This window comes from Micromys minutus (assembly GCF_963924665.1).
Source record: "Micromys minutus genome assembly, chromosome: 1".
In the NCBI taxonomy this organism is placed as follows: domain Eukaryota; kingdom Metazoa; phylum Chordata; class Mammalia; order Rodentia; family Muridae; genus Micromys; species Micromys minutus.
The window spans coordinates 104,086,900-104,108,056 of NC_137969.1; the positions used below are offsets into that span (position 1 = coordinate 104,086,900).

At 37.4% G+C, this 21,157-nt stretch overlaps 2 protein-coding genes across 2 annotated transcripts in view; one reads left to right on the forward strand and one right to left on the reverse strand.

Annotated features, from left to right (window-relative positions):
- The window catches only part of CENPP (centromere protein P), a gene marked incomplete at both ends in the record, with an annotated part of 175,073 nt that overhangs the window by 93,322 nt on the left and 60,594 nt on the right, over window positions 1-21,157 (forward strand). The window lies entirely within an intron of this gene.
- ECM2 (extracellular matrix protein 2) overlaps window positions 10,214-21,157 on the reverse strand; it is a 29,592-nt gene continuing 18,648 nt past the window's right edge. Inside the window, exons 6-10 of the mRNA XM_080926344.1 lie at window positions 19,928-20,063; window positions 16,320-16,477; window positions 12,430-12,569; window positions 11,054-11,380; window positions 10,214-10,412 (exon numbers count right to left, since the gene is read on the reverse strand). Of these exons, the coding sequence (XP_080782470.1) occupies window positions 10,244-10,412; window positions 11,054-11,380; window positions 12,430-12,569; window positions 16,320-16,477; window positions 19,928-20,063 (930 nt within the window). The 3' untranslated portion in view covers window positions 10,214-10,243. The remainder of the gene's footprint in view (window positions 10,413-11,053; window positions 11,381-12,429; window positions 12,570-16,319; window positions 16,478-19,927; window positions 20,064-21,157) is intronic.

Genomic DNA, 21,157 nt, shown 5'->3' on the forward strand with positions numbered 1-21,157 from the left:
TGCAATTGGCATCTTTGGGAACTGCAAGCCAAGCCCTGCAAACTGGGCTTGCATCTGTTGTGGTATAGATAACTAAAAGGGGTACAGGTAGTCCTGGCCAATCACCTGTGATTGTGAAGATTTGTGAATAGCCACTAGCAAAAATCTAGTTTCTCCTGTCAAAACACATCATCTGTTGTTCCCACTCTGCAGAGAAATAGCACAGAATCAAGCCAGTTACAACCATAGAAAATTGGGTCTCACACATGTCAGGAAGCTTAACTGGGGGCTCATCCTCCTCTCCCTTATATAAAAGACTAATCTTTTAACCTCAATTCTGATGTCAAAGGCTCAGCACTCCTAGATACCCCATTATTTGCATCTCAAGTAAGCTGCAGCCCTCTCAGCAACATCTTATTTGGAGTAGATGCTCATACACTGTTATACACTTAGTAAATGTGTCTGTTAACTTGATGGATTGAGAACAGGATGAAAGTATGAACTGTACTTTATTTATCCTTGTGCCCAGAGTAACCAGCCTCTCTGCCTGAATTCTATCAGTGCATATAGACATGAAAAGGAAGGTCATGAGTGAAATTTAGTTTGTCCTACACAATGACTTATTTTGTATTTTAACATTTTATTGAAACATATTAAATAAGGTAAATATACCATAATGATACAGCTCAATGAATCACAATTCTTAATCAAGAAATCTGAATCCCCTCTCATCTTCCCCAACAAAGATAATTCCAGCATCATCGCTTATTTTTGAACTTTGTTCACATGCCACCGCATCATACATTCTTCATGTGTCTTTTTTTATCCAACAATATGGTTTTGAAAGTCACCCATGTCATTGTGGTTAGCAGTAGTTCATCTCACTATTGTAAACATTGTAGGAATGTGCTGTACACTATTAACATGTTCAACAGAGTTAATTACCTTTTGAAGGATTGTTATGAACATTTTTAAAGATTTGTTTATTAAGTACATTGTAGCTGTCTTTCAACACACCAGAAGAAGGCATCAGATCCCATTACAGATGATTGTGAACCACTATGTGGTTGCTGAGAATTGAACTCAGGACCTCTGGAAAAAAAGTCAGTGCTCTTAACTGCTGAGCCATCTCTCCAGCCCTGTTATGAACATTTTCAAATTTTATTATTTGAGAATTCTATGTGTGCATTGTAATTAGGTAGAAGTTGCTGTATCTTAACTTACCCAGGGTACAGCAAGGTGGAACTGAGTAGCTCTCCTTCCCCAAGTCAGCACAGAAAGACATGTATTTCCTCCTGCATTATGAGAAAAATCAACTTTGAATTTGACCCTTAGGACTATGAAGGAACCTAATTCTTTTGCTTTTCTACAATTTTGATTCTTTTTCTCCACCTTTCTGTTGTATTTTGCTCTAAACATTGAAGAACTAGTTATGTTAGAGCAGCATCTTTAGAAGTTTTGGTTATATTATGTTACAAATAAGATAAATTACTAAACTTAAAAGTAATAAATACTCATTTTACTTTGTGAACAGAAATTTTGACTGCTTTAAAAAATATTAAAAAAGCAATTTTATTTTTTATTTTGCCTTAAGTACTATGAAAATAAAAATAGATAACTCATATTGTGCACAGATATGACTTCTAAGATGATGCCCATGATGTAGACATGGACAGCAAAGATCAAAATCCATAATACAAAGTATGATATGGGAAGGCCTGAGAAACTGTCCCATGGGTAAGGTAAGTGCTGTAAGAGCTATGGCATCGTAGGTGGACTGTGGGTACACACAGTTGCCTGCCAGCACTTGTATTTTGTTTTCTAGAACTCTCTCACCTTCTTAGTGAATTAAGAAAGACTGTAGTACTATGGATGAAGATGAGATGACAAGGGTGCAAGGATGCAAGCCCTATCTTAATAATGTTCAAAGATGCTGAGCATAATGGTACATCCCAGCACTCAGGAGGCAGAGGCTAGTGGATCTCTGAGTTAGAGGACAGCTAGAGCGGCATAGAGAAACCCTGTCTCGAAAAACAAAAAAAAACAAAAACAAAAAAAAGTCCAAGAGCACTGAATCATAGAATGCATACATACATGTAACCACAAGGTTTTATTTTGTTTGTTTCTCTTAAGTATCTCAGATTGGCCTAGAACTTATGATTCTTCTTTCTCAACCTCTAAAGTGCCCAAATTATAGGCTGGGCTTGTAAAACCTTGTTTGGATAATAGCCTAGTTTTGCATTTAGTGGATACCTACAAAAGCTTTTGTGATTTTGTGTGTTTTTGTATTTATGTTTCTTATGGGGTACTAAGCACATTGATCAGAAATTTGTAACTATAGAACATGAACTAGAGGCAGCATTGTCTGCAGTTGGATTTGGAGCATATGAAATCCTTCAGCTAAGTCTAAATTTTTAGCATATCTTGAAAATCCAACTTAAAGTCCTGGTTGGCAGAATTTACTGACATTGGTAGCAGGTAGCTCTTCTCTCTTCTGCTGCCCTGACCTTTCATGGGTTCACTGCTGCAGTGACAATTGGTGGGGACAGAGCTCACTCTTGTTCCCTTGCTTAAGGTTGCAAGTTATGAAAGAATTATTACTATAATTTTCATTTAACATGAATATAACTGAATTAATGAGTAATAAAAACTTTATACAGTACAATTTAGCTTAATATCATGTATGATATGAAATACTATTAAGTGTCTCTGGTGGTTTGAATGAGAAGTATTTCCTACCGGCTCTGATATTTGAAAACATGATTCACTTGGTACTTTTTGGAGAGGTTGTGAAGCCCTTACTAGGCACATCCTTGCTGGAAGAAATAGGTGTCTTGGGGCAGACTTTGAGTGTTTATAACTTCATCCATGTCATGTTTTCTCTCCAGTTTGTGCTTATAGTTGAGCTTCTTCTCCAGTTGCCATTTCCATTTCCTTCCTGTGCTGCTGCCCTGACTCCCAGCCAGGAAGAACTTCTATCCTTCTGGAACCAGAAGCCAAAGTAAATCTTCCTTCTTTAAATTGCCTGAGTCATGGTGTTTTATCACAACAACAAAAAAGTAAATGCTGCAGTCTACAAATGTGTTTTTGCTTTGAGAAATTAGTACAGGAGAGGGTGTGATTATACATAAGTCTTTTAGCACGTTCCTTTGAGAGGAGCTGAGAGCAGTCATCTCGGGAGAGCTGTGTTTCCAAATGCCATTTCCCACCTGAAGGAATATCAGGCCTTAATAAAAGGCCTATGAGCTACAGTTAGGTCCTGGACCTTGTGCACTGCAATATAGGACCATTGGGACAGCTGCAATTTGCATATGGGATAAGCTTGATAATACTGAATCAATGTTCAATTACTTTTTGGAATTAATGTAAAAATAATAATTGACTCAGTTGTTAGGAAGTTTTATTCTTCTGTGATTCATACTGAAGTATTGGAGATGAATGTTAGAATATATTCAAAAGGTTCAGATTCATCCCTGAGTAATAGATAAATGGATAGAGATTTAGACACAGTGAGTGAGTGGATGGATGGATGGATGGATGGATGGATGGATGGATGGATGGATGGATGGATGGATGGATGGATGGATATATCAATTGGTTTGTGTAAATGGAAAGCATATAACTGCATATTATATTACTCTTTGAAGTTTCCTGTGGCCTTGAAGTTGTTAATAAATAGAATAAATAAATATTTAATACTGGGCAAGATGAACCAGTTTGTCTTAATTATAACCCTTTGGTTTATTTTTATTATAGTAAAATAGTCTTGTGAAATTAATGTAAGTTAATATAGTTGTTACTCTAGACAAGCTTTCTTTTCTTTTTATTTTAAGATTTATTTTTATTTTATATATTTAATTGGTATCTTTTTTTACATATGTATGAATGTGTATCATGTGTGCCTACAGAGACCAAATCCCTGGAACTGGAGTTACAGATGGTTGTAAGCTGCCACATGGGTTCTGGGAACTGAACCTAATTCCTGTGTAAGAACAGTCTTTGCTCTTAACCACTGATTCATCTCTCCAGTCCTAGACATAGTTTCTTAACTTGCATACATAAATCTATGTGGGATTTGTGCTGATGATTTATAAATCTCTTTGTGGGTGTGCATGTGTGTTCATGCATGTGAACATAAGTATGCAGGTACATGCAAGAATGTGTGTGTATATATGTGTGTGGTTGCATGTAGAAACCCAAGGTGACCCTCAGTGTCATTCCATTGGTGCCATCTACCTTGTGTTTTAAGACAGAGCCTCTGGTGTTGCTGGCCAATAAATCTTGGGATCCATGTTTCCCCTTTCCTAGTGCCAAGATTACAAGCACATGCCACACTATGTCTGGCTTTTTAAATGGATACTGGGGTCCCCATATTTGTATGGCAAACTGTTTACTGACTTAGCCATCTCTCCAGCCCAGTTTTACAAATACTTCAACATGTGCAGAGTTGCTTTTGTCATAGTCCCTAAGGGATGCCCTATAACAGACTTTCAATTTAGAATGCATTTTTTTCTTTGGGGTGTTGGAATACTAGTTGGGTTAGTCATCCACAGTTAACATGTAAATTTGGTACTTATGAATGTTCCAGTTTGTACAAAACAGTGAACCTCTAGCTGATCCCAGCTTACAAAAAGACTTGCTTATATCCACTGATGGCTTGATGTAAGTTTATTTGACCACAGAGATTGTTACTTAGAAACAAATCAGAACATTTTAATAACATGATGTATTCCTTTTCTCTTCCAAACTAATACTCATTTAGTAAATCACATGTTATTTTTAAGACAGTTCTGCTTTCCCTGGTGTAGGGTTCACATTCTTCACATTTTATGCAAAGGAAAAAATAAGCTAGTATGTAAGCTTATACTCTATTCATTTATATGTTTAAAAGGAAGTAAAACTTGAGAGTAAGTGTAGTCATGTTATTTTTTAGTCGTTGTAATCATGAAGATATACTTACAGTTAAAACATTTGTTCCTTTCCAAATGACAGCATGTGACAGCCAGAATTCCAGCAGGGATCTGAGTTTCCAAAGTTGTTCTTCAGTACACTGAAGCATGTGGATGACATGCCATGGACTCCACACATAGACTCAAATGTGAATCCCACAAACTGTAGTATGTGGTAGATTTTGTTTTCTCCGAAAGCATTTTGGAGTGCAGGAGATAAGTATTAGCTTTCAGTATTATATTTGTAAATTTTTTATTAAGTCTTTGAAATCTTCAAACTCTGTATCTTGATAATATTTATCCCTGTCTGGTTCTGGTTCAGTTGGGTTAGGTTCAATTGGAACTAATAGTCATAGGTCCATAAATACAAATGGACATACTTGCCATGGAATGCTCTTCCCCAACTTTGCTGTATACTAGAAAGGCCTGAGCTCTCTATGCAGAGTGTAGTAGGAACTCAGATATTTCTAATGGAGGAGTCTAGCTACTATGCAGGTTTAATGATTAAATACTATTTCTAGTATGATTGGCTGTTATGAGTAATAAATAGGGTTTTGTTCTGTTCTGTTTTGATTTTTGTTTTTACACTTGGATATTACAAGCATGCAAAGTGACTCAGGCCTACAGGTCAAATTTAATTTTCTTTCTTATCAATTTTGTTTGTTTGCACATAGCCCAGACTGATGCATAATTTATTATGTGTGCAGCTGAAGCTGGCCTAAAATGTGAATAATTGTCATGCCTTACTCTTCTGAGTACGGGGATTACAGGCATATGTCACCACCCCAAACCTGGTGAATTTTGTGACTATTTTGTTTGTTTGTTTGTTGTGTATTAGTCATTAGTCTATTTGTGTGCTGGGAACTGAACATGAGTCCTCTGGAAAACAGCAAGTGCTCTTATCTACTGAGGCATTTCTCTGGCCTTTGTCAGTTTGTTCGTTTGTTTGTTTTTCTTTTATTTTAAGTTTTAGATTTATTTTTATGTACATAAGTGTCTTTCTGCATGTCTGTGCATAAGTGCACCATACGCAGTGCCCACAGAGATCAGAAGAGAGCATTGTATTTTCCAGAACCAGAGTTACAGATGGTTGTGAGCCATTGTGTGGGTGCTGGGAATTAAACTGGGGTCCTTTGAAGAGCAACAAATGGTCTCAACCTCTGAGCTGTTTGTTTGTTTCAAATCTAGGCTGTACTTTAGACTCTGAATTTCAATATTTATACTTAATATGCTCTTTTAGCTGGAGTCTGGCACAGAGATGTTCTCCAGCATAGTTCACAGTCCTTAGTAATGAACACGAACATGCTATGGCACACTGAAAAGATGGCTGCACTTGAATTTTGTTGTTGATTTCCTACCTGCTCTTCAGGAGAGCCATGGTTTCCTGAGCTGCTGGCATGGCTATGCCCCCTATACAAGCCTTCCAGGCCAGCCGGGAAGCCTTGGGAGTTTACTCTGTCCGAAGTCTCTGGATAAAGACATTGATACAAACTTTCACAAGTCAGCCCTGGGCTGAGCACTTCCTTTTGACATCACATCATTTAATTGTCCATCCACTGTGAGACACAGTTGTTTCCCTAGTTTTGTGATGACGGTGAAGGCAGGTCTAAGTTTTAGACCAGGTCAGTTCCAAGTTACCATGTTCAGTTTTGTTTTATAAGTACTAGAGATAAATATCAGTGTTTCACAGAATCTGAGCTTAGGGGTATGTAATGATTTTCTGGTATTAGATTAGAGATGACATCTCGTGTAATAAGTTCTTTCAGTATTTTTTAAAATGTTTAGAATCAGTCAGTGATCCGAACTGATATGCAGCCATAAACAAAGAATTAGTTCAGTCTTCTCAGTTTATAAATTCTTCCCTAAGGAAGATTTTACTCTTTCCCTAAATGAGAGGAAAGGATAGAACTGATACCATATAGGGTTTTATTTACACCACCCTTTGAGGTTTCCCTTAAACTGCAGAATGTGAGTATTTCATTAAATCATCAGCTTGAGAACATAGTAACACATGGTATGTTTAAATGATAGCTTTGGAAGGACTGTGATTCAGAACAACCATATTGAATACTAAGTATTTCCAGTTGTCAAAACATGATTCGATTGTTTACAGAATACAATCTGGGCTGGAAAACTACCTCAGCAGTTAAGTTGCATACTATTCAGAGGACACAAATTAAGTTCCCAACACCCACATTGAGCAGCTCACAACAACCTGTAACTCCAGTTCTAGAAGAATTTGATGCCTCTGGCCTCTCTGGGTACCTGCACACATGTGCACATCCACACACATCCATACAAAGTTAAAAATCCCCTTTGTTTCTGTGAAGTCTATGCTAGGAAAGATTAATAAGAAGCATTATTTCTAATTAACTTTATGACCCTATGAAATGTTTTTCTATTTAATTTCTCATATTTCTTTTGTAAATGCTTAATTTTTCTTCAGATTCTTTTCTGTTTTGTTGTTGTTTGGTTAGTTTTTTTTTTTTTTTTTTTTTTTTTTGAGGGGATTAGTATTTGTATTAACTTTGAATGACCAATGAATTGATCCCATTTTGCACTGGGGACCCAGAAAGACAAGATTCTTTGTTTAGACAATGCTTGTTTCTATTGCCTACTATGCACAGCATGCAAGGTTTCAAGAGATGAATTCTTTATTTTCTCCAAAATTTTATAGTCCTTTTGGGAACATTCAATATACCTCTCAGCCTTGTTCTCATGTCCCACCTCCATACACGAAACATCATACCTCACTAGAAATACCAGGCAGTCAATTACATATAATTAGTAAACCCAGATGTGACCTGAATTGTTATGCTAGCATAAGCATGAAGTACTGGAGGAAGCTTCCTGAAGAGTCGGAGTTTAGGTACATGGGCCTGGAAGCTAGCTTTGGAAAGACAGAGACCTAAGTCATAGAGACTGATGGTGAACTTGGCTTTTTCTCTGTGCCTTGAGATCAGGGTGTGTGACTCTGAAAGCGTGTCTCACCCGTACATCCATCTCACTTTACTCTCCTCCCATTTCTTGCTTGTACTATAAGCCAGGTTCAGTCTGTTCTTACAAATAGCCACTGCTCAAGTCCTTATCAGTGACCTAGATCTCCCATGAGCCTTGTGTGATCTGATCAGCTGATCTATTCAAAACATAATATCTTAGGTCTTTCTCTGGTTTCTGGTATATTTATTTCTTTAAAACACCAGGCTATATATGTTTTCTACTAGATCAAATCTAAGTGTTTTTAAAATAGTTATATACAATAAGCCAAATCTTAAAATTAAAAGTACAGATAGCATTTCTTGCACATATGTGCAAAGTCAAGATATACCATTAATGTTTTCTCAACCATGGTTATTCTAACACCTCCTTAGTGCACATATGTGCTAGTAATTACAGCAGATTTATGAGACCAAACTGAACATCTGTTTCTTGTCAAGAAGAGTGTTTGCTGCAAGAACATTTATCACTATTTCTATGAAATTAAAACATCCCATTTAGAACATGATGAAATTTCAAGTCTGAACAGGTTCCATGGTGGAAATGTTCACAAAAGTATAAAAACAGTTGAAATAAATGAATCTTCCAAATTCAGGGCAAAGTTCCAACTGTCATTCTGATTTTTAGCTTTATAAGAAATTCTGCACCTTAGCATAGTTGGGGGAAATGTGCAGAGCAGACCACAGTGCATCTGTATTTGCTGCTGCATATGCCATCCTTCCTGTGCAGGATGCTGACCATGCCACATAGTCCCTGAGCACTCTCAGGCCCTGACAGGAGAAGCCTAGGCTGGTATGCTCTTTTCATCACCCTGTTTAGCTGATTGACAGCTCTTGCCTGGTCCTTGGTTTTTCTGCTTACACTTCTACCAGAAAAAGACGACCTCTCATAATGCAGCTGAAGAAAGTCATGGTAAGATTGACCAGTGATGCATACCTGTAACTCTAACACTTGGGAAGCAGAAATAGAAGGACCATAGTGAGTTCCAAGGCAGCCTGAGCTACAGAGTGTGACGCTCATTTGAAAATAAAGTGTGTGAATGTGAAGTAAATTGTTTAATAGCCTGTCACTGTTGTATTAGATAATAATTCCATTGGCTCATCTCACTGAGCCTGAGTTAGTTCCCTTTGATCTGAGCACAGGCAACTGTTGCCTCTAGTTCCTGATTTTAAACACAGTGTGACCAGCTCTTTCAGTCTCCTGCTCCCTTGACGTCCCTGCCCCATAACAGACTATACCCTAAACTTTGTGACAAAATAAACCCTTTCTTCCTTGAGTTAGCTTTTATTGAGGTATTTTTACCACAGTAACAGGAAAAGAAACTAAGGCAGAGCCCAAAGCTAGAGCTTAAATCATAACACTAGTATTCCTTCAGAACATAAATTTAAGAGTTAGTAAAAGGCATCAACAGAGTTTCAGTATGTATCATATAAAATTTTGTATCAGTACAGAGAGATAGGTCATAGCTAGACAGATAGATAATATTTACATTAATAACAGAAATCACTACAAGTCAGTGTGTAATGAATATTACTTTGTTCATTAAACTGATAAAAAGTATATTTTAGCAACTATGGCAAAAGAGATGGTTGTTAACTATATAATCAGTGTATAATAGGTTGTATTTACATTTATGTCAGCTTATAGTTAACAGTAATTTGTATTTTTAGAACAGTTCTTGCTTTTGTAGTCTTTTTTTAAAGACAGGGTCTTTACATAGTCCATGTTGTCCTGAAACTCACTATATAAACCAGGGTAGCCTCAAACTCACAGAGATCCTCTGGCCTCTGTCTCCCAAGTTCATGTGCTACCATGCCCAGGTTACTTTTTGTAATCTTTTTATCTTGTTAAAGAATGAAAGCGCTCTTTTGAAATAGATTTTTTTTTTTTACTTTAAGAACGAACTCTAGACTTACAGTGTAGAATTTTTGTATGCCCTTCTGCTAGCTTTCCTTACCATTACCAATGTGCATATATAACTACTGTAAAATGATCTAAACCAAGAAATAAGTATTAGAATGGTGTTTTGGAGACAGGAGGCATGGATCAACCAGTTAAGAACATGTATTGCTCTTTCAGTGTGCCCAAGTTCAGTTCACAGCACACTTAACAGTTGGCTCAGAACCACTTGTAACTCCAGCTCCAGGGCATCCAAACATTCCCTTCTAGTTACTGAGGGTACTGCAGTCATTTGCACAAACGCATACACACAAATGCACGCATACACACACACACACAAACACACACACACACAATAAAAGAGATATAATGCTTATTATGCTTGGGTAAAATTTATAAATGGCAATGGGAAATTGAAATTACTTGATGCGTTGTGGTTTAAGAACAATACTTGAATACAGTCTTATGCATGAAAAGGCATAGGATGATATCTCTCTAGTTCTGATATAGTTGTTTTCAAGATGAAGATGTTCAAGAGCTGAGTCCTCATCCTCTTCAACATTGCAGATTTGTTCAGGAAGAATATTCCTAAAGAAAAATAGACACGTAAATTATAAACAGTCCAAGAATCTAAATTTGGAATTTAGAAGCTAAGTTTTTAAAATGTTTTGCTTCTTAGGCATGGTAACTCAGATTTGTAATTCCAGTACTCAAGACCCTAATGAAGAATTGCAATGAGTTTATATTCACTACGCAAATGCATTCCAGGCCAGCCTGGTCTAAAGGTGTAATGATTAAAAATATAGACACAAGTCCTGAAAAGGGAATGAAGTTGAGTGCCAATAGATCTCTTCAGAATTTGCCTTCATAAGACTCTAGGCAACTTTTGTACTCTGCAGGGCACTTTCTGTATGTACGTGGGGATTTTAGTATAGTGACTTATTTATTGATTTACAGCCTTAAATGAGTCTGTCTCCAAACTCTACATATTGTGTAATAATATTCTACTTAATACTATGGGAATTTACAAAATTAATACAAAAATGAAAGTCATAATCATCATAGATGTATTATTCCACTTTAGCAATTACTAACACTGTCAGTTTTGGTTAGTTCTAATTACTCTTTATACCCATTTTTTCTTTTCAAAATAAATCAAAAGGTTCATATTATGGGTCTTTATTTGTCAATAAAAATTTAAATTGATACTTGAAAAATCTAAAATTTACCGGATCTTATTGTTGTTCAGCCTCAGAAAATGTAGTGCTTTCATTTCCTGTATTCCAGGTGGTATGGATTTGAAGTCATTGTGATCCAGAAATAATTCTCTCAGAGAATGATATGCCCCATAGAACGAGACTAGGTCCACACCATCATCAGAAAGTCTGTTAAATGACAGGTACAAGTACTCCAGGCCTGGTTCCATGTGGCCAAACACATAGCCAGGGATCCGATCAATTTGGTTCCCAATTAGGACAAGGTGTAGAAGAGATTTGGGTAGATAGGAAGGGACGTGGTAGAGCTTGTTATAAGACAGGTCTATAGATTCAAGATTTCTGCAACAAAGGAAAAGTGAACAGGATAAGGAACTTTAGACTGACTGTCTGTCCTATATTGATCCTGAACAGAACTAGGTTCTAGGCCAGCCTGGGTGTATCTGGCTCTCAAGCTCATGCTCCTACCAGTGTTCACACGGGTTCCTTAGCTAAGGGTGTGTATCAGAATCCAGGCGGAAAACTCAGATCCTTTGGGAAATTGGGAAACAATATTCAAAGTTGAATCAAATGAAATCCAGGTGTCTTTGGTTCCAGTATTGAGATTTAGGGTAAGAGTGGGGGCTGCCTTCATTTTTCATCCTTATTAGATTTATGACCTGCCATACCAGAGACTTGGGGTGAGATAAAGGGATTAGGGTAAAACAGAGGGATCTGAAGTGTTCATGCACTGGGAATTCCCAGGAATGTGGTGAGCTCCATCCTTTTTCTCAGAAGCTTTTCTTGAGTCTACAAGGATTTCTGCCCAGCCCTTTTCACCCAATAAAGACTCATCTATTCATGAAAGAGTTCATTATCCTCCAGTTGGTTCCAAACCTCTTTTCATCTCTCTAACCAACCCATTTCCCAAGCTAGTCAACTTGGGAGTGTATATTTGCACAGACATGCAGCCTTTAATAAAGACTGCAGATACGCTGTTGATTCCTGTCTAGGAAGGTGGATTCTATTTTGTATCTCTATTCTCAAAGCCTTCTTAAGATTGAGAAATGGTTCAGGCGAAAGAAGGCAGTATGATCTAGGAAGACAGGCTTAGCCTCTGCAGCCGGGCATTTCCATCTAATGGTATAGAAAACAGTTGTCTACTTACTCCTTTGTCTGTAGACATGCCATTTCAACTGACAACCTGTGAAGTAGACACTGCTTGGGTGGCATTTGATTGTTAGGCACCAGCCCTCTTTTCTTGCTAGTTTAGCACCCAGAGAGCAGTGGTCATGATGCCAGTTATGTAACAAATGGTTTGGAAACTCAGTGGGGTAGCTAAGTGCTGAAATTAAGAATAACAGTTCCGTGGAAAAGGATGCTTAGAAAGTTCAATTGTGGTAGATACTTACTCTTGATTTATCCATGCTAAAGGAGCAATCCGACTTTCTTCTATTTTATTATAACGTAATACAATCATAGTTATCTTTCTAGTATGATTGAAACAAATTTCAGTTATTTCTTCAATTTGATTATTTTCTAGGTATAATTCCTATAAATAAGAGAAAATGTTATTTTTCTTCTGTTTGTATTCAGTGGTATACAGTTTCTATTGGATATCGACTGTTCTCATTAGTATTATTTAAAGTCTTCTTCAAGTCACTTCATACTTTTTTTTCTTACAACTTCATTTTTTAAAAAGACAGATACATGTACAGATTGTTAAAAGCATTTTAGCATAAAATATATGAATATATTTTTGTCAGTACTTGATTTTTTTTAAAGGTTTGATAGTATGCATTGAAATCTTACTAGTTACAGTGATCATAAAGTACATGTAAAACAAAATGTAACATGGAAATAGTCAAAGTTTTCTTGCTGTGTAAAGATTAAACTTAATGATTTTTAAATACCAAAAATTGCCACAAGGCTATCTTCTTAGCTCTTGAGTTATTAATGATTTAAGGTCTAGGTGTACCCCACTCTGAGAGGGTCCTATGCACTTATTGGGTTTTTTGTTTGTTTGTTTGTTTGTTTCAAAGAAGGGCTGAGGCTTCCTCTTTTTGGCCTTTCTCTCTCTCTCTCTCTCTCTCTCTCTCTCTCTCTCTCTCTCTCTCTCTCTCTCTCTCTCTCTTTTTTTTTTTGAGCTTCTTATGGGACTTCATACTTCTAAATTGTCAAATTTTATAGCTAGCTAAATAAAAGGTGCTGCCTCTCATGAATATGGGGTTAAATAACTTTAATTTGTTTGTTTATGCATATTTGAGAGTGGGTGTGTACCTGCAGGAGCATGTGGAGGACAGACAGAGGTTGGTATGAGAGCTCTTCCTCAGTCACTCTTTACCTTAGTTTTTGAGACAGGATGTCTTACTGAACTTATTGATCACTGATTCAGCTAGACTAGCTAAACCAGGGGCTCCAGAGTTTTCCCATCCCACCCTCTTTCCCTGTCTTATGGTAGGGAAGACAGGTACACACTACCACATAGCCTTTTGGGGTGCTAGATCTTTACATCTGTGTGGTGAGCATTTTACCAAGTGCATCATCTCTTCAAACAAATAAACTTAGTGTTAAGCTATAACATATGATACAATATAATTATATAACTTTTCTGAGTTATAAAACTTACATTATTTATGTCACCTGAGCTGCAGAACACTGAAAATTGGGAGTAGAAATAATCATAACTCACCAGTGAGACACTCAGGCCTGTAGAAAGAGTAACACCTACTGTAGGTTCCGGTGAATACATGAGGGGCTGGGCTGGCTGAGCATTAGCTCCAGACCTGCTTCCCACCATTCCATAATACAACTGTTTTAGATTCATGCTTTTATACTTGAGTTATAATATCACAAAATTAAAATTCATTAAGAATCTTAATTTGGATGAGAATGCAACCTGCTAGAACTACTAAGTTTTTAGTGGCTAGTACCTTCAAGATGCCTGTATTAGAGAAAATTTTTTACTAAATTTTTTTTGTAACTGAATTTTGGTACTCCTTTAAAATGCATAAAGGAACGTTCAGCTTTTTGCTTTTATTGTCCTGTGTAATTAAGGGATGAATTATCTGATAGATTTTCAAACTCAAGTGTACATTACAATCACTTCATAGGCTTTTTAAAGTACAAATTCCAATCTAAATAAATCCCAGGAAGGGCTATTTAAGTGGGTTCTGAAATACTCATCTATGTGCTGAAGACTCTGAAGCCATAGCAAATATTGGTATGTGACAGTAAAATGTGCCATAATGTAAGGCTGGCCTGCAGTGGTGATTTTAGAGGATTTATAGAAAATAGCTTGTGCTGTTTACTATATGCCCAGAACTTCCAATGTTGGTGGAAATAGGTCCTTTGGAGAGATGGTAGCCAGTCTGAGAAGTTCAAGAATGAAGAAGGGAATATGGATCTTTATCATCTAAGCTGCACATGTATGTGTTTTGCCAGTTGCATGAATCAAAATATTTTAAATGTTTATATGACCTTGCTTATAAAGCATCAAAATTAGTATGTCAAGGAGAAGCCCGGGAGTCTTCATGTCTCAATTACTTAGATGAGGGCTTGAGCTATGGGTTTGATCCCCAGTAATATATAAAGCAGGATATGGTTATACATGCCTAAAAGTTTAACACTTGGGAGGTAGAAGCAGGAGGATCAGGAGTTCAAGCACAGCCTGAGATAATAAGGTTCTCTTTGAAAACAAAAACTAAATGATTCTAATATAAAGCTAAGTGCTGATAAATTCCAGTGTTATATAGCTATGTCTCTTTAGCCATAGGACAATGGAAGAGCATAATAAACAGCCCTCTGTTCTGGGTCAGTAGGACTATAGGAACTGTATACTGGCTTCTTGTGGGATGAACATGGAATTGGTAGAAACAAGTTTAGATAAGAAAACCTGAGTTCTAACTTGGGCTGCAAATGTATAGAGACACTCTGGACCTTATGTTCCTACTTCAGGAAATCAGCATTGACAGTTGTTGTCGAAAGACCACCTAAAGAGCATTCCTAAGAACCACTAGGGATGCCAGAAGATCTGCAACAAGAACAAGGCCTGGAGCCTGAGGTTAGACATAGCACAGATTTGAGTGGAGCTGATGAAAATGTCTAAGTGTGAGTTTCTAAATAGTCCAGGATTTATTGGTGCAATTCTTAGGTCCATCCATATTGTTACTATTAGGTCAGAATGTGGTTTTACTTAGAACTTGTAGATTTAGGATAGGTTGGATGGTTTTATGTCAATTCAACAAAAAACTAAAATCATCTGAGAGGAGGAAACCTCAATTAAGAAAATACCTCCATAAGATTGGACTGGAGTCAAGCCTGTAGGACATTTTCCTAATAGATTGATAGAGGAGGGCCCAGCCCATTGTGGGTGGTGCCGTCCCTAGTCCTGGGTTCAATAAGAAAATAGACTGAGCAAACCACGAGAGCAAGCCAGCAAGCAGCACCCCTCTGTGGCATTTGTCTGCATCAGCTCCTGCTTCAAGGTTCCTGTCCTGCTTGAGTTCCTGTCATGACTTCCTCCAGTGATGAACAGTGCTATGGATATGTAAGCAAAATAAAGCCTTTCCTCTCCAAGTTGCTTTAGTCATGGTGTTTTGTTGTAGCAACAGAAACCCTAACTAGGACAGGGGACAAACAGTTAAACTTGGTTGTTCTGGTGTGGGATGATTTAGTCTATTCTCCAACAAGAACTGTTAACAGTTGCCATTTTTTTATTTTATCAGGTACATCTACTGCTTAGATGACAATTAATTCTGTATATAGGACATGATCTTTTATTGAGTTTAATATATATATATTACAATCATTTTCTAATATACATTTCTTTTGGAGCCAGCAAAATAGCTTAGTAGGTAATAAATGCTTGCCACACAAGCCTATTGGGCTGAATTTGAGCCCAAGAATTCATGGTGGAAGAAAGAAAACCACCTTCCAAATGTACTCTGACTTCCACATATACCTTGTAATGTGTTCATGCCTATACTCATACCTCTCCCTCTCCCTTCCTCCCTCCCTCTCTCTCTCTCTCTCTCTCTCTCTCTCTCTCTCTCTCTCTCTCTCACACACACACACACACACACACACACACACACACACCAATAACAATAACATTTAAAGTATATGTTTATCTTGTATATTTCTATAATATGCAATACATTTAAAATGTTAGAGCAGTGTAATGGTACGCATAGTTCTAGCATTCAGGAGGCTGAAGCAGGAGAATCATGGTTTCAAGGCCAGCTTGGCCTACACACTGAATGAAATCCTATCTCACAAAACAGAAGAAAGATATCAATACCTCAATAGAAGCTGGAAGACCTTGTGGTATAATTCTAAATTTGTTTTTTCCCAGACGTAGGTATGATAAACTCTTCAAAGATTTGAAAGCTAGAGGGTTGACATTGATTTCACTGAGATTGTTTCCTTCCAATTCTAAAGTGACAAGTTGATTTAAGTCTAGGAAAATAAAATAATCCAAATATTAGAATAACTTTAAAAGCATGCATTTTGGGCTGATGGTGTAGCTCAGTGGCAGAGCACTTTCCTAGAACCTAGGTTAGAGCCCTGGCACTGTAGAAAGACGAAACAGTAAAAATAGGAAAGAAGCCATTTAAAAATTTCTCAGTGTATTTGGAGATTTGTAATTTCTTCATCTTTGTTTCCCCTGAGTATTATTTACATGATGTCTGCACAGTTCTGCAGGACAAGAATTTTTTTGGGGGGGATCATTCAGTTGTTGAAAGGCATAAATATGAATAAGGAGCAGAAACAAGAACAGAAGGGAGAGAGAGTAAAGATCACTGCTTAGAGGCCATGCCCCCTGAGAGGAAGGAACCTCAGTTGAAAAAAAATGCCTCCATAAGATCAGGCTGAACACAGCATGTAGGGAAATTTTATAATTAGTGATTGATGGGGGAGGACCCAGCCATTGTATGCAGTGCCATCCCTCAGCTGGTGGCCCTAGGTTCTATACAAAAGCAGACTGAGTAAGCCAATAAGCAGCACCCCTCCATGGTCTGCATCAGCTCCTGTCACCAAGTTCCTGCCCTGTTTGATATAAGTCTAGGAAAATAAAATAATCCCTGTGCTTTATCTGTCCTAGATCAGATAAAGCACACACCACTCAACAGTGACATAGCCAGGGGCCCATGAGGCTGAAGTTCATTCCCCACATAGAGGGTGTTTTTCTGTTCAACCACTGTCATCAGCATTTCAGGAAATGCCATATGCAGCTCAGGCATGTTCTGGGCAATGGCAAAGATAGTCATGTAAGGAGTAGAGAGAAAATGACAGAAGATTCTAAGAGAATGCAGTATGGGTTCATGTGGTATGGAAGTGAGAGTCTCTGATGGATACAAAGATTTAGATTGAGTTAAGAGGAGTTTCAGGTTGAAACAGCCACATGAACACATGCACATACGAGGCCTATTTGGGATCACTGGAATGAAAACCTCATCCTGAGGTGGGCTATGTGCAACAGCATAAAATTGTTGTTCAGAGAGGGTGCCCTTGGCTCTCAGGATGAACTGACAAATGCCACATGAGAACAGATTACTCTGATGGATTGGATTACAGGAAGTAGGGAAGACAGCCAGTAAATTGGGATCCATAGTTAGATTTTTCAATATTTCTGAAATTAAAGTACAGAGGATACAGCAGTTCTCAAATATATAGGTTGAGATCATGACGTTTAATTCTCCATTGAAAAGTAAAGTTTATTACATGACACCCACAAATTCACAATGCTTTGTGAGAGAGCAGAAAAGATTTTTACTTTCTGGCCACCAGCATAAAATTGTGCTTGGTGTTTTGTGCTTGGTGAATAGAGATAAGAGAGAAGATACATAGTCCACCCAGGACTATAAATCAACACTCTGGAAATACAAAGTATTTATGTGAGAGGGACAAAGATATATATATATATATATATATATATATCTTCAGAATAGTAAGTATATAGTAAAACATGCCTGGAAAGCTGGGATAGAAAGATTCTAAGTTCAAGACCAGCCTGGGCTATAGAGTGAGACCCTGCCTAAGAATGGAAAATCAGTAATTTATGTTTTATAAGTTACCATTTTAATAGCAGGCCTATGAATGTAAACTCAGCCAATTTATATGCTTGTTCTCAATTCTGTGTTCCTTTTCATCTAACAGAGCAGTTAGAAACTAGAGTTTCCAGTGTCCTTTCCATATACAAAACCCATCAAAATCTGTGTTTATTAATGTTTCTCTTGTGCACAGTCAAATCCATCTGGGACTGAGTAGTTCCATAGCTATGTAATTCTCACATTTGGCAGTTCTCATCATTGCTGTTCTCTTCTCATCAACGGAAGAGATTTTTCCTATGAGGTTTTTTGGAAGCTAACGGAATACTAGGGTTGTTTATTCCTTTATATGCTGTCTCCCAATATTGCCTAATAACTCAACTCAGGTAAGCAAAGTATTGGGCATTATACTTCAAGAGCAATGCCAGATAGTTATAAAAATGAAAAGGAGAATCAAGCAGTCTTGTCTTAAAGGAATGCATAAGCTAATCAAAAGTTTCAGGTAGGGTTTGTATAACATGAAATATGATGCTTGTGCAGCTGCTATTACTAGAGAAAGAACAAAAGTCCACTTCAGCAGGTATAAGCACACCTCACTAAATTGTCCATCAGAAAGCCAAGCTGTGGTGACAGCATCATTTCATACAGCCTGGGGTACAGAATCAGCAGGACTTCAACTTACACATGCTCAGGACAGAGCTGCTAGGGCTGCTGCTGTGAGGTTCCTCTGTCTCATACACAGTGTATGCTCATTCTGTTTTTTAACTTAATGGTGAAATAGCCTGAAATTTTCTATTTATGCATTAGTAATACTGTAAATCTATTTCTATATGATACTAAATAATGATTATAAAATATAACATTTTTAAAATATTGGTCTGGGCCATCAAAAAAAAAAAAAAGCATCAATGAAATACTACCTAATGGTACTCTGCTATACTGGAGACTAATTATCATCAGAGAAGCTAGTGGGAACAGATGCAGAGATCCACAGCCAAACATTAGGTGGAGCTAATCTTGTGGAAGAGGGAGAGGAAGGATTGTAGGAGTCAGAGAGGTCAAGGACACCACAAGAACACAGCCCACAGAATCAACTAAGTAGGAGTCATGGTGGCCCACGAAGATGGAACAAACAATCAGGGAACCTGTATGGGTCTGACCTAGGTCCTCTGCATATGTTATGGTTATATAGCTTGGCTTTCTTGTGGGACTCCTAACAGTAGGAGTAGAGGCTGTCTCTGATTCTTTTGGTTTCAGGACCCCTTTCCTCCTACTCTGTTGCCTTATCTATCCTTAATATGAGGGGAGGTGCCTAGTCTTATTGCAACTTGAGATGCCATGTTTGGTTGATATCTCTCGGTGGCCTGTCCTTTTCTAAAGGGAAAGGGAGGCAGAGTGAATCTGGAAGAGGTGAAGAGGACAGAGGCGAAACCATGGTCAGTATGTATTATATGAGAGAAGAATTTAAAAAAAAAAAAAAAAAAAAAAGTTGGACAGGGCAAATGGTCCAGTAAGTAAAGTGCTTGCTGTTTCAAGAATGAGTACCTGAGTTCAGATCCCCAACATTCTGGTAAAAGTTTGATGTTACAAGACATGCCTATAATCCCAGCTCTAGGAAGCAGAAACAGAAAGATTCTGTGGACCTATTATTGTATTGGCCAATCACCAGTCCAGGTTCAGTGAGAAGCCTTTTTCTCAAAAACAAAGCAAGACAAAAAAAACAAAAAAAAAAAAAAAAAAAAAAACCCAGAAAGAAAATGATGGAGAAAGACATCTGACATCATTCACCTGTGATTTGCAAAGCAGTCACTAGTATACCATCCCACACCAACCCCCCACAAACACACAATTTAAAAACCTGATAAACTTTTCTCGTCGATAGCCTGGAGATTGTTGTCATTTATTTTAAGTTCTTCTAGTGTAGATGGTAATTTTGAAGGAATATGTACCAAATTATTTCCATCCATGTTCAGACGCATTAACTTCTTCAAAACCTTAAAAGACAGATCTCAAAATTACCATTTTTCCAGTCACAGTTATTCCACAATATTCCTCATATAACAACCAGTTTTATGTTGTAAGGCCTGGGATTTTACCTTCTTAGCAATACTGGGATTAACTACAGTAATTTGAATCTGTTGTGAATGCTAATAAGTAATTTTAAGGTATTTTAAAGGTCAGTTTTCTGTTTTCACTAATGTTTATGGTAGAAAATTATAAAATAGCACTATTTAGTTGGGTAGAGATGGAGAGAGAATCTGGAAGGACTTGGAGGGGGAGGATTATGATCAAAACATATTTAAATGTAAAATCTGTTTTATATAATAAAAACTTTAACACCTAGTGATTGTATATGCTTACCCAAATAGTTGATTTTGAACAGTATGTTTCCACATCTAAAACTGCGTGCTCATTGCAGGCCTATCCTGCACCACCAAAAGAGCATGGAATGATTGACATCTACAGGGAGCATGTCTACGTTTCACCAGAACAGAGATTACCCAAACCTAGAGCAGATCATCTGTAACATCTTTCTCTTCTCAACTCTAGGATAAATCTATGACCCTCTATGTAACTGTTGTTTGATCAGAAGGATAGAGAATTTGAAGCAGGTACTGGGGCATCACCTCATCTGCCTGCTAGACTCCAGAGAACTAGGAAAGGATCCAAGAGGTCAGTCATTTGCTTCAAGGGCAGACCAAGAGCCCAGAATAGTATTCAACAGGTGAAAATTTAACCTAGTGACATACAGTGTACTTTACTTAAAGCTTTAACACACATAATCTATGTGTTCTCATTTATGCACACCAACTTTTCCTTTCTTTTTCCCCTGAAATTCCTTGAACTCTCAGTATTTTCTCCTTTTGCAAAAGAAATTGCTTAGTCAAATCTGTTTTCTTCAAAGGTTACTTTTCATATTTGTTGTCCTTTCTCTTTCATGCCACTCCCTCATCAATCTAGTGCTAAGTTTCATATGAATACTTGATTTTTTAAAATTCTCCCTGCCAAAATATTCTCCACTATATTCAGTCCACTGTGCAAAAGTAAGAAAGCTTCACTTTACTGGACTAACGATTTTAATAGAGGT